Genomic DNA, 12,767 nt, shown 5'->3' with positions numbered 1-12,767 from the left:
CCCCGCGGCAGCTGGTGGGATATTATGTAGATGTGGCATAGAAATGAATTGATTCATGAAAAATATCTAATAAATATAACTCAACTACTCCCATAGCTGCTTCTATTCTTAATATACATTAATGGCTTAAGCTCACAGGTTAGTAGCAATCTAAGATTATTCGCTGACGACACAGTGGCACACAGGGAAATAAGGGGCCCATCAGATTGCGAGCTCCTCCCTAGAGACTTAGACACAATATCGGATTGGTGCAAGGCAAGGGGATTACTGCTTAGTATTGGCAAATGTGCAGTTTTCAAATTTTAAAACAAAGGAAGTGGCGAACAGAATACCAATTATGAAACAGAGGGTTCAGTGCTAACTACACCCAATCCAGTTAAATATTTTGGGGTAGTTCAAACACCACGCTTTTCATGGGGAGCACATATCAGGACAATTAGTGGATCCACTGTAAAGAAATTCATCTTCATTACATGGGTGGTGGGGAAATGTAATGAGAAAGTAAATGGGAGGTGTTTTTTTGCTCTGGTTAGACCTCATTTGGAATATGCCGCAAGTATTTGGGATCCTTGGGAGAAAATTTGGTAAAAATAGTTAGATAAATACAGAGAAAAGCTGCCAGATTAGTGAAAAATTGTTATAATAAGAAGATGAGTGTGACAAGCCTTTAAGGGGAATTAGGCTGGGAGCCACTTGAGATGTGAAGAGAACAAGCCAGACTGAGACTTTTAGAAAAGTTCAGAACAAACGAGTTTAAAAAGACACTAGGAATTTATTTCACCCCATACTACTTAGGTAGATCAGACAACAAAGATAAAATAAGAGAGATAGATTCCAGTACTAATAGATACAAGTACTTATTCCTCCCTTGGAAAATCATGAATTATAATTGTAAGAAACAAAGTCACTCTAGAAATATTAAGACATTTAATTTACAAGCCAGGACAAGATTAAATGTTGTGTAGACATAAGGTATATTTGAAAGTGCATATGTGTGTGAGTTACTAGTATATGTATCTGCATGTGTGTGAGTTTTAAAGGTTTTTGTACGAATATATACGATTTTGTGTGGGTGGATTGGCATGAATTTGTGAGTTTTGCATGCACTTTTATTCTTAATTACAGGTGGGAACCTAACACCCCCGCCATACACCCTTGCGGTGGCTTGCGGGGTACTATGTAGATATAGATGGTGTCCGTGATACTAAAAAAAACTGTCTGGAAATATTTCTGTAAATGTATAAATAAAAGTTGAGTACTTTGCAGATATGACATTGGAAGCAACCAAGGTAAAGTGGGGATTGCCTGAGCACAAACAAACAACAAATACAAATAAAACTACATTGAAAGGCATCCAGCAGATGCCACATGGATATTGAAGGATTATCAAACAAACTGTGATTTTATGGAATAAAATTATTATGACCATGGAACAAAGTAACTTTTAATCATGATTTTGAAATAATTTGTACATAACTTTCACCCAAGTGAAAATTTTAGACATTAGTAGAGAACATTCATAGAGTATGTACTAAATAAGTCATGCCTTTGTACTTTGGCACAATAAAATGAAAACATCATGGATGGCTTGATTCAGAAATATGAAAATTTATGTGATTTTCCACATGAAATTCTGACAATTATTCATTTACTCAAAATATCACATTGTCATTCACTTTAGATGATTGCAATTTTTACTAAGGACACATTGATTAAAAACATGAAATAGGAAATGACTTACCTACCTCATTAAAAAGAAAAACTGATCTACATCTCATACGTTATTTGGTCTAGTGGCATATAAAATTACAGGTCCTAACTGAAAGATAATTACGAGATATCACCAAAATTTACACCACTTTTCCTAGTTGGCATGGAGAATATGTTAAAAACATAAGCATGAAGCCAAATATGGATTAATTCTTGACAGATTTTTATTTAGATCTTACTTCAAGACCAATACTTTTCAACAAATGGACAACAATTGTAGAAATGAGAACTGTTAAATTAATGAATGCTCATATCAATTTGAATCCACAATTACACAAAGGGCATCTACAGAACAAATTTCCCATCACTTCAAAATTCACCAGAGGTTTGATCGGAGATCTTAGACTACAAAAAAAATATAGAATAACAACCTTATCACAGCCAATCATGAACTGCTTCAAAATAAATGCATATGCCACATTAAGAAAAACTTGAGCCATCTATGAAACAGATAGTCACATTCTTTTCAAGATTCCTCTACACTCCCTTCAAAGTGGAACAACTCATCCAACTTGTCATAACAATATTTGACATGATATAAAACTGTTAATGAATGAACAGTTATGGAGAAAAACAATTATTAAATAATAAAATGCAAATTAGAAATTCTTCTCAGTAAACATTAAATATGGCTTGAGCACCTGAAGCATCAATGTGATTCACAACAAAAACATAATATATAATGAAAGTACATTACAAGTCTTAGTTGATTCCTTCCACTATGTAAGGCATTTAGCGTCACATCTCATCCTGACCCCGGAGAGGAGGTACTGGCTGCAAAGCATCACGTAATGTTGAATTAGGGCCCCGAGCAACGGACATGAGGGAGCCTCCCCTACTGTGTTTGACTCCTACTCGCCTGAGTATCTTACGCATCCTTGCCTCTTTAGGGCTGTATATGTACCCTGGGTAACGTATCTTGTGCTCCTGATCAGCACGTCGTGCAGCAGCAAAATAAGACTCTTTTGCATCAGGGGGCAATTCCTTCCACATTACACCCAACCTCACGCTAATGTCCTTGTTTGTTTCACCATGATGAACCAAAGCCAACTTTCTACGCCATTCATTTGCAAAAACCATGAAAGCATTGGGAGGTCTTGGAATTTTGCACTGATTTTGTGAGCACACCATTGTTTTTCGAGCTGTGCTCCCTACTGTCACTGGTCCTGCTGCATCCACTACTTTACACACACTCTGGAGAACTGCATTAGCGTTTAATGTCTCTGGTAATAAATTCCTTACTGGCAAACTTTCTGATGCAGAAGCTCTGTCATCACCACCACTAATTCCTTCTAATGGACTCCCTTGTACTTCATTAACAATCTGGAAGAAGATACATCTTATATTAGGGATGATTGCAATTAGGAAATTGCTTCCCACAGAAAACTAATAGAGCTTAAAAAATTATGAGCATAAGAGATCTCAGTCACTAGAGACTATCACCTAACTATGTATGTGGTAGTAACAAAGTAGCAGTTCTAGAGTGGATAGGTCCCCCAAAGTCTAAGGGAACTAAAAAAACCAAAATGAAAGCAATACATCCTCTATAAACAATACATATATGGTACGTAAACTTATTGTTGTCATTTATTTGAAAATGAATGGTTATAGGCAGCAGAGCTACCATGCTGTCTTTTCATACTCTTAAAGAGGTTTAATGTTTTTACATCACTAATATTTTTACTTGTCATACAAGAAAGTCATTTGAGCAAAACCTATCAGGTAGGAAGAGAGGAAAGCATGCAAAAATTTGAGATCACAATTGACACTTTTCATGATTTCTAACTACTTTAAGGCATCTAGTCTCAGTCATTTACTTAGCAAGCTTACTTAAATATTATAATGGAAAACTAATATATTTAATAATTAGTATTTGTTTTAAATCCCCATCCTTTTAAAACCCCTTAAATTCTGACTCCTTTCCATTTATTCTGCAGTATTTCCTGACTGGTCATGTTAATTGTATGGTTGAAATTCAAGAATAATACCATTGCAGATTTATTTCTCTCTAGAATATTTTATAGTAACTCTAAAACTATTTGAAAGTAAATCCATAACCTACCATAAACGGTGTAATACCAGCAATAGCAAAATACACACATTAATACCAGTAATAAAAAAATACATACATTTTGTTATTACTGGTAATCTACCATTTAAGGTAGGTTTTGGATGGACCCCGTCTAAACAATGATACAACTTTTGCCACTCCAAACAATACACAACCTGGCATCTAACATTACAATAAACCCTTCTTCAATTCTACCTACTTCCTTCCTCCCTTCATTCCATCCAACATGATTATCCTATTCCTACCCTTTTCTTGCTTGTTTTATGTTTTGTGTCCACCTCTCCTGCCTCCTTTGGATTTATACCAATCATCTCTTCTCCTACCATTCCTAACACTTCCTTCTTCATTTTCCTTTCTATCATTTCATTTACTCCACAACACAAAAAACCATGCTCTGTATCAAAGTTATAAAGAGCCTAGTTTTCAAAATCCTTGATAAACATCCCTGCCATTGATCCCTTCCACCTTATGGTTTCATGGCCAAGCGCAATTCTTCTTCCTATTTCCCAACTACTTGGCCATTTTTGGTCGAAACAATTCCAAGATAGGTAAACTGTTCCACCTGCTCAAGTTAACCATTATTTGCCAAAGTTGATGTGAATAATGCTGCCAAATTTTCCCAAAAATCCTAGCACTGCTTAAGGCGATTTCATGGCTATATGTATGTATGCATAACAATTGAATAATCCTTATTTTTATACTTGATTCTATTTTTTGTACTTCCCTTAGTTTTATTAACTTCCAGCAAATTATTAAAAATAATAAGTATTTTACAGACATTTCTCATATCTTCTGCATTTCTTTTTTAACTAGCCTGGCAATATTCGAATGAAAAGAGCAATTGTGCATGGCACTCAAAGAGGTGATGAACTCATATTTTAATACCCAACTTAGCTTTTTTCCCCTTTCTCGAAAATTGCATAACTTTTCTTTTCTTTCCATTGATTATCGTCCCATATCTATCACACTGACTTTCCAAGTTCCTCCCTTTAAAATGCTATGAATTATAACATCATAACTTCTCCCATGCTTTCCTAGACCCTTAACGAATTCCATGTGTGTCATCTATCCCCGGAAGTACTTGAGGTCAATTCCCTTAATGCTCTATCTTGCCATCAAGTATGCCTGGACCTCAGCTACAGGTATGTCATATTCTTTTTCCATGTCTAACCCAGCTGGTCTACTGCCTTTACCACGTAGCTCTTCCATATACAATATTCCTTCGATCTCTCTTGAATCTTCCCAGGTTAAATTAATATTTTTACAGACTTTTGATTGTTTACATGGATTTTCCTTTCTGACTTCCTCACAGTGCTTTCACCATCCTAAACAGCAAATCAATTTAACTCTTCCATGGTAAACTTTCCATGTGCTTGCACTGCCTTTCACTATGCTTCTTTCACTCTATTAGTTTCCCATCTAAGTTTATTTTTCAATTCTTTGTACTTTCTTCTATACAATTCAGTATTGACATTCTTCCATTTTCTTCTCTCATCTTTCTAATCATCTCATCTGTAATCATGGTTTCCTTGCCTTTTCCCACAATTTTTTTTGCTGCTTTTGATATCCCTATTTTCATTTGCAACCATTTTTCTTCTATTGAACGTCTTCCTCTTCTCACTCAAGATTTTCTCTGGAGCCTGCTGATACTCTTTTCTTAATGTAGCAATTAATGTTTCTGCATTTCATTTTCTCAATCAGCTTCCCAGTATCTATCCCCTTCAAATTGACATTATACTTTATCAGAAATAAATTATGATCTGAATTCAAATCCTCTCAGAAGAAACTGAGTGAATTAATTTTGTTCCTAAATTTTGCCTACCAATGGTATAGTCTAATTGATATCTATCTGAATCCATGAGCATTTTCCATGCAAACTTACACCTATTGTTGTGTTTAAACCAAATTTCTGTGATGATTGAGCTTCGTCTCTTATCAATTTAAGAAAATTAATTCAAATAATTTTTAAAACTCAAGGGAGACAAGATAGGCAGGTTATTTATTGTAATTATCATCACCCTAGTTTTTAAAACCTGGTTTGTCTTGACTCAATTTTCAAACTACCCAAAAAGAGCCCTGATCTTGCTTCTTAATTATTACCAAAGTATGTTCAAAATTGTCCGGATAGTGAGCAGTTAAAACACACAACATACTACAACAATAACTGATTTAAAAAATTCCAACCTTATGCAAAATTACTTGAGCAGTTTGCAGGGTGGTAACAGGTTTTCTCTCCAGTAGGACTGATGATCATCACAAGACACTACATCCAATGACACCAGTATTGTTAAATTTCTGAACTAGAGATGATTTCCTACTCAATTTACCATTTTCACATAGAATTACATTGTCTTACACTCATTGTTAGACATTTTAAAAACTATTTAATAAGACAGCTTCAAGCAATAACCACAAGAATCTTTAGTAATTGAACTTACAGTAGAAGAAGCTCTTGGTGGTGAGGGTCTTTCACTTTCTCTGGACCAATTCCAGTCAGCATCTTCATCTTTGTCCCTGGTTACCTCACCATCAGAATCATGAATTTCTTCCTTGACCTGAAACAATGATATAATGGTTTTCCACATTGAAATGATTTATGTTTTTATTTAACTGGAAACTAATTTGTCTAAAGTCAAGATGATATAACTTATAATTTATTAATCCATTCCATTAATAATTATTCTTTTATCTCCAACAGCCAATGCTGTTTTTATCCAAAGAGAATTAATAGAATCATGCCTCTGACAAACTCACATAGAAATCTTGAGGACAATCCTGTCTGGTTTCTCCATCTGGAGTTTTTGGTAATCTACGATTTTCAGGCGTGTATTTGTCTTCAAATCTGATATCCTTTCTAACAACTGGATTCACATGCAGGCCTTTCTGTAGGGAATGAAATGGTAAGGTCAATAAGACTATATTACATTTGGAAATCCAAACAGACAGAGAATACTTTTAAGGTCAATTGGATGGTAGTTCATTGTGCTTTTTGTTCATGATATCTTTTGTTCGAGAGAGAGCAAGGTCCCAGTGAATAAGGTTTTTACATATTTTAAAAAGGCTTTCAACAAAGTAACCTCATAGTAATCCACTCTCATCGCTAGATGCCTATGGCATAGATTACGATATTCTTGGCTGGATTTCAGACTTACGAGGGTGGTCCCAGAAGTACCCGAGGCAACAAAGGAAACAAAAATTTCGGAAAAACATGTATTAATTTTTCAACTTAATCTCCTTTCAGCTCTATACACTTTTCTCAGCACTGTTCAATACCCTTTCTATAATAAGAACTGTCTGGCTCCTCAAAAAAGCCATTAGCTGCCGACATCACTTCTTCACGGCGTAAAAACCTCTGACCACCGAGCCATTTTTTCAAGTTAGCGAATAGAAAATAGCCCGAGGAGGCTAAATCTGGCAAAGAGGTAGCAATTCAAACTTTAATTCATGAATTTTGGCCATTGCAATAACAGATTTGTGAGCTGGTGCATTGTCTTGATGAAACGACACTTTCTTCTCAGCCAAATGCGGCTGCTTTTGCTTGATTTCTTCACTCAAACGTTGCAATAAGTTTGCATAATACTCACCAGTGATATTTTTTCCTTTTTTAAGATAGTCAATGAAAATTATCCCAAAATCTGATGCCATGACCTTGCCTGCAGATGAAATGGTCTTCACCTTCTTTGGAGGCGGTTCTCCCTTTTGAATCCATTGTTTTTATTGTTATTTGGTCTCGGTTGTGTAGTAACGGACCCATTTTTTATCCATGGTTATGAAATGGTGCAAAAGTTCTGCTTTGTTGCTGTGAAACTTTGCTAAACACTCAATTGAAACATCCTCACGATCCTGGTTTCGCTGGAGTGTGAACAAATGCGACACCCATCTTGCACACAGCTTTCTCATGTCCCAATTTTGAGTAAATAAGCTATATACCACCCTGTTTGAAATGCCTACTGGGTCTTCTATCTCACACACTTTCAGTCGACAATCATCCAGGATCACTTTGTAGATTTTCTTCACTGTTTCTGGAGTCGTCACCTCATTTGGTCGACCAATGCGATGTTCGTCTTGATAGATCGTATGGCCTCATTTAAACCCTGCCACCCAATATTTTACTGCTATAAACAATGGAGTAGACTCACCCAGAATAGAATCCAGTTCAGATTTTATATTGGTTGGGCTGAGGCCTTTTAAATAAAAGTATTGTATCACATAACGATGACGTATTTTCTTCATTTTCACAAATTCACTGTAAACATTTACCATTGATGGCTGCCAAACAAATACTAAATAAAGTAGCATATTCAAACTTGGAACATATGCTTTATAGATTGCATACTTTCTAATACAGTGATATTTTTCAAATAACTATCTCCATATCCTCTCAGCCATCTCTATATCAGGCTGGGTACTTATGGCTCTACCCTCTCATTGAATGGTCGCATACAAAGGACAGTCATACATGGGGTTCGCTCAAATGCAGTAATCACTTCCAGTGTTCGACTGCCAAGTGTTATCGGATCTCTTTCATTCTTTCTTAACCTTAAAAACATTAACTCCATGATTAATAGTAACATATTTTTATCTACCAATGATGTATTGGTTTACGGAGATATTCGTAAACCTGAGGCTAGAGTAGCTTTAGCAGATTACCTAAATGCTATTCTATGTTGGTGCCATATTTGACAATAAGAATTACACTTCAAAAAGTGCATAGTGATGAATTTTTGGAAAAAGAGTAATTCCTTCCTGAACACCAACTGCATCAGTATTACTAAAATATGAAGTGTGGAGTCGATTATATACTTAGGCATTACCATCACTCAAAACCTCTACAGGGTGTAACATATTCAGGGAATATGAGGACAAGCTAACAAAAAATTACGATTTGTTAGAAAAATATTGGGGAAATGTGAAAAAAAGGTTAAAGAGCAATTTTATCTTTTCTGGTTATGCCACATTTAGAATACACTGCTAGTGAAGAGGATCCTCACAAAGTAAGATTAATTGCCAAATTAGATTGTGTGATGAACACAGGAGCTAGATTTGTAAAATACTTAGTAAACAGTAGCATATCAAAATTATTATAGGATCTGGTCACGGAACTACTCATAGAGTTAAGGTTAAATTACAGATTAAATCTCTAGCATTAATTAAAAGAATCTCTTTCGTGATGATAGAGAAAATGTACTATCACCCCATCATATTATGGTCGAAGAGATCATATCAATAAAATTATTATGTGGAATGGTTGCTGAGATTCTTGCACTTTTTGTGCAAGAATCTCAAGCAACCATACTTTCTAATACAGTGAAAAAGTTTTTTCATCCCGCCACTGACAAACTCATTCGATTTTTCTCGAATCCAGGACTTGACAGCTGCCTTCACCTCATCGTCCAAGTTGTAATGATTACCCTTGAGGTGTCCCATGAGTTGAGGAAAAAATAAAAATCACACAGCGAAAGATCAGGGGAATTAGGAGAGCATGGAATTGGTTCAAATTTCAGGTTTCGCAGAGCCTCTCCAATTGTGCGTGAGGTCTGCGGACGAGCGTCGTCATGTTGCAAGATTATTAGCACCAGGCCTTTTCCACAGCAAACTTCTTCCTTGAATATTCCAATATGGTTTGCGATACACTTTTGAGTGACTCGCCAGTCATTTTGAATCAAATCTTCAACAAATTTGCGATGTTTATCGTCTGTGGCAGTGATTGGACGTCCGCTGCATGTTTCATCAACACTTATGGCTTTTCCAGGCTAGCAACCATGAAATTTTACTACCCATCGATTTACAGTAGACCAATCAACAGCATCATCACCATAAATAGCCTTTAAACGACGATGAATCTCAGAAGGAGTAACTTATTCAGCAGTTAAAAATTAGATAACAGCATGCTGTTTAACTCCCGTTGATACGTCTCCATAATTCCGCTACTCAAAATACACTGGATGAATGTAACGACCTGAAATCTCAGCATGCGAGCTGAGGGGGAATGTTACTTCCAGATGCCACCAGGAGTGCTGTTGAAGGCCATTTTGTTTTTGGTCTACAAGCATGTGCGCATTAGTTTTCATCCTACACTCATATAATACCATATATGCCATTAATGGACAGTACGAAAGGAATTTATTTATGATGTAGGACAGTGGATCAAATATTGCAGGTTAAGAAATGTTAATTATAATATCTTTAAAGGGATGGGAATGAAAAATGTGGGCTGAAATAACATGTAATTTAAAGGAAAAATGAGTAACAACTTACTACATGTAACTTTATTGTGATACTTAATAATGGGATTTCATTTTAGAAAGGTAATGTGCAAATGCCATGCACATTTTCAAATGAGGCATAGAAGATGATCCAATCATTTTTATGTACTTTCTGATATTTAATAATCTTGCGAAATTTGGGAAAATACTGTAATAATCCAAATACATGATGCCTCAAATATAAGTATTCCTTTTACCATATAACTCATAAGTAACGAGCAGAAAAGCATCAGGTAAGCCCAGTCATTTCAGACTCATTTGTGACTTGGTGCATACGAATGCTGAAATGCACCAGCAACAGCAATTCAAGTTTCTCACCTCCAATGGAATCCCATTTGATTTCCATCATAGCATGCCATATATCATTAGCACCAAAGAGTATAGATGTACAACAGAGTCATGACAGGTAATTGTTAATTCATGCATTTTTTTCTTAAATGTTCACCTTGGCATATGTAATTTGTTCAGCCTTCAGGGGGCTGGCCAGTGACCAATGTTGTGTCATGGTGGTCTATGGACATTTAAAAAATAAAGATAGAGGGAGGATAGAGTTAAAAGTGCGGAGAAGCTGAAGCTAATATTGGCAATGGCATTACCTCAACAAATTTCCTTTTTTTACTCATGGGACTCCTTTGGCACCTTCCATTTCTGCCACCTTCACTTCCAGTTTCCTGAGTTCCACCGCCATCATCTTCCTCCTCACTAGTAGCTGACTTTTTATGACTATTTTCATAGCTTTCACGCACATCTGACAGTCCTTTTATCTCCAATGTTTCAGCAACAGCCAGAACACCTTCCATCTCTGGCTCAGCAACCTATGACGACAATGAAATCATTTCAAGAATTGTAGGGTCAGGTGAATAGAGCACCGTAATCTCATAGACAGCTCTTGCACACATTTTTTTATTTAAAAAAATTATTCTGCTACTGATTACACATTCAGATAATATCCAAAGCATTTGTGTTTCAGAATAGGACAGGCCACCTACTACAGAAGTTTAACAATATGAAACGTTACTAGACAATTTTATTTAGAAAGACTCAAAATTTCATACTTTATTTCATTTTTTAAAATACATAATATCCTATTGCAGAATTATACTGAATGGCGGTATATATTTCAAGCAGGTGGCAGAGCAAGGACAAAAGAAAATATTATTTGTAGTTTTCACTAAGGTCTAACTGGATGGGATAATTTGAATATTTTATTAACATAGAAAGACATGTTGAACAACAGATACCTATGTCTTTAAGTGAAAAATGAACAACTTATAATGGTAAACCAAGTGTATTTTTAGGCAACCTGCCCCAACGCTTATTTCATGCAACTTTTAAAGTATCGATGGTAACTTACCTCAATTTCTCCACAGTACATGAAACTTACAACAGATTTCAAATCACAAAACTTGACTCCTTTCAAAATTATGATCGGATTTTGCTCATTATGGTCTATAAATAGTTTCTGAAAAGCGGAAAATCAATTATAATGGGATATTTATCATGACATAGTAAAAAGTGTTCACAGAATACACATTTCCCATGAGTGACAACATTGAATTATCAAAATGTTTTCAATAAGAAACCCTGAATCGCATAAAAATATTTCTAGGATAAAAAGTCTGATTTTTCTAGGGCATGTCTAAAAAATTGCGTACCTGAAAATATGGACTACATGCTGAGAGTACCATTCGATGAACTTTTAAAAATTTTCCCTCACAGGACAGTGTTACGTCTACCAATTTTTCATTATTTAGTTGCTCCGAAAATACCTATAATGAAAAATGCATTAAAATAATTTTCACCTTTAGAAAATTGCACACATTGGGGTAATTACTCATACTACCTGGAGCATATTGTTAGTATGATTGTTCCACCGCAAGTTAAAAATTTGACGTGTAGTCATTGCACTGTTTGCTGCCATTATCACTTTTCAGCTAACATGTAAATGAAAAATAAAAATGAATGCAAGCAAATCATGCGGTAGTATGATTTACTTTTATCAATCTGCGAATGCGGACAAGGCATAAAAATATTAAAAGCGTCATAATTTCCAACAATGCAAAACAATAATGCCCTGGATGGAACAATTACAAAGGAATTCCTTGTCTTATTCAGGTATACAGAAAAATCCTTAAGGTCGTGAAGCGATAAAGCATCAGTTATAATCATGAGATTCATGTTACATAGTCAGTCTTTAATTCTGATGCGTTGAAACAACAATGGCAATGGAGTCCGCTTACGCAGAACAGTGGCGCGGCACTAAATGGAAATTATGACACATTTATTAAGGCAACATGTACACTGGTATATTCAAGAGGTTTAAACTAATTACGGACCCACAAAGGGACTATAAATAATGTTTTCCAATCTTGACAAACACAATTCTTCTAAGTTGGCTTTCAATTACGAGCTGTTGGTTTTTTGATCTAGATTAGTAAGAAATGAAGTAATACGCATTGAAAAACTATTTCATTTTCAATACTGCTCACAGGGAGAACGGGATATCACGCAAAGGAGACCTATCGACTTAAACAGACAATGCACTCTCCCCCTCCTGTATTTCGTAAAGGATACGGATAACACGAATAACGTTCCTAACAATCGAAAGCTAAAACTGCTGCCGGTGCCACCTGTGCCGAAACTGATAACGTCTATTTGCA

General features: G+C 35.6%; 1 protein-coding gene across 1 annotated transcript; it reads right to left on the bottom strand.

Moving 5' to 3' along the window:
• Positions 1-1,440: 1,440 nt before the first annotated feature.
• LOC139697820 (protein bric-a-brac 1-like) lies at positions 1,441-12,749 on the bottom strand. The gene is made up of 8 exons (XM_071596671.1): positions 12,444-12,749; positions 11,951-12,041; positions 11,763-11,876; positions 11,462-11,569; positions 10,704-10,922; positions 6,596-6,724; positions 6,280-6,396; positions 1,441-3,093 (listed from the first exon to the last, which is right to left on the bottom strand). The coding sequence occupies exons 2-8, from the start codon at positions 12,026-12,028 to the stop codon at positions 2,509-2,511; spliced, it is 1,350 nt and encodes a 449-aa protein (XP_071452772.1). The 5' UTR covers positions 12,029-12,041; positions 12,444-12,749; the 3' UTR covers positions 1,441-2,508.
• Positions 12,750-12,767: the final 18 nt, after the last annotated feature.

This window comes from Hetaerina americana, unplaced genomic scaffold, assembly GCF_022747635.1.
Source record: "Hetaerina americana unplaced genomic scaffold, ioHetAmer1.1.p SCAF_8, whole genome shotgun sequence".
NCBI lineage: Eukaryota > Metazoa > Arthropoda > Insecta > Odonata > Calopterygidae > Hetaerina > Hetaerina americana.
This window is presented reverse-complemented; position numbering and strand designations above follow the sequence as displayed.

What these genes read in the sequence shown, in the direction of transcription:
- LOC139697820 (XM_071596671.1), bottom strand. Translation starts at nt 12,028, where the DNA reads ATGGCAGCAAACAGTGCAATGACTACACGTCAAATTTTTAACTTGCGG. An exon ending in ATACTAACAATATGCTCCAG is followed by an intron (nt 11,877 to 11,950) that starts GTAGTATGAGTA and finishes TTTTCATTATAG; the next exon opens with GTATTTTCGGAGCAACTAAA. An exon ending in CATGTAGTCCATATTTTCAG is followed by an intron (nt 11,570 to 11,762) that starts GTACGCAATTTT and finishes TCCGCTTTTCAG; the next exon opens with AAACTATTTATAGACCATAA.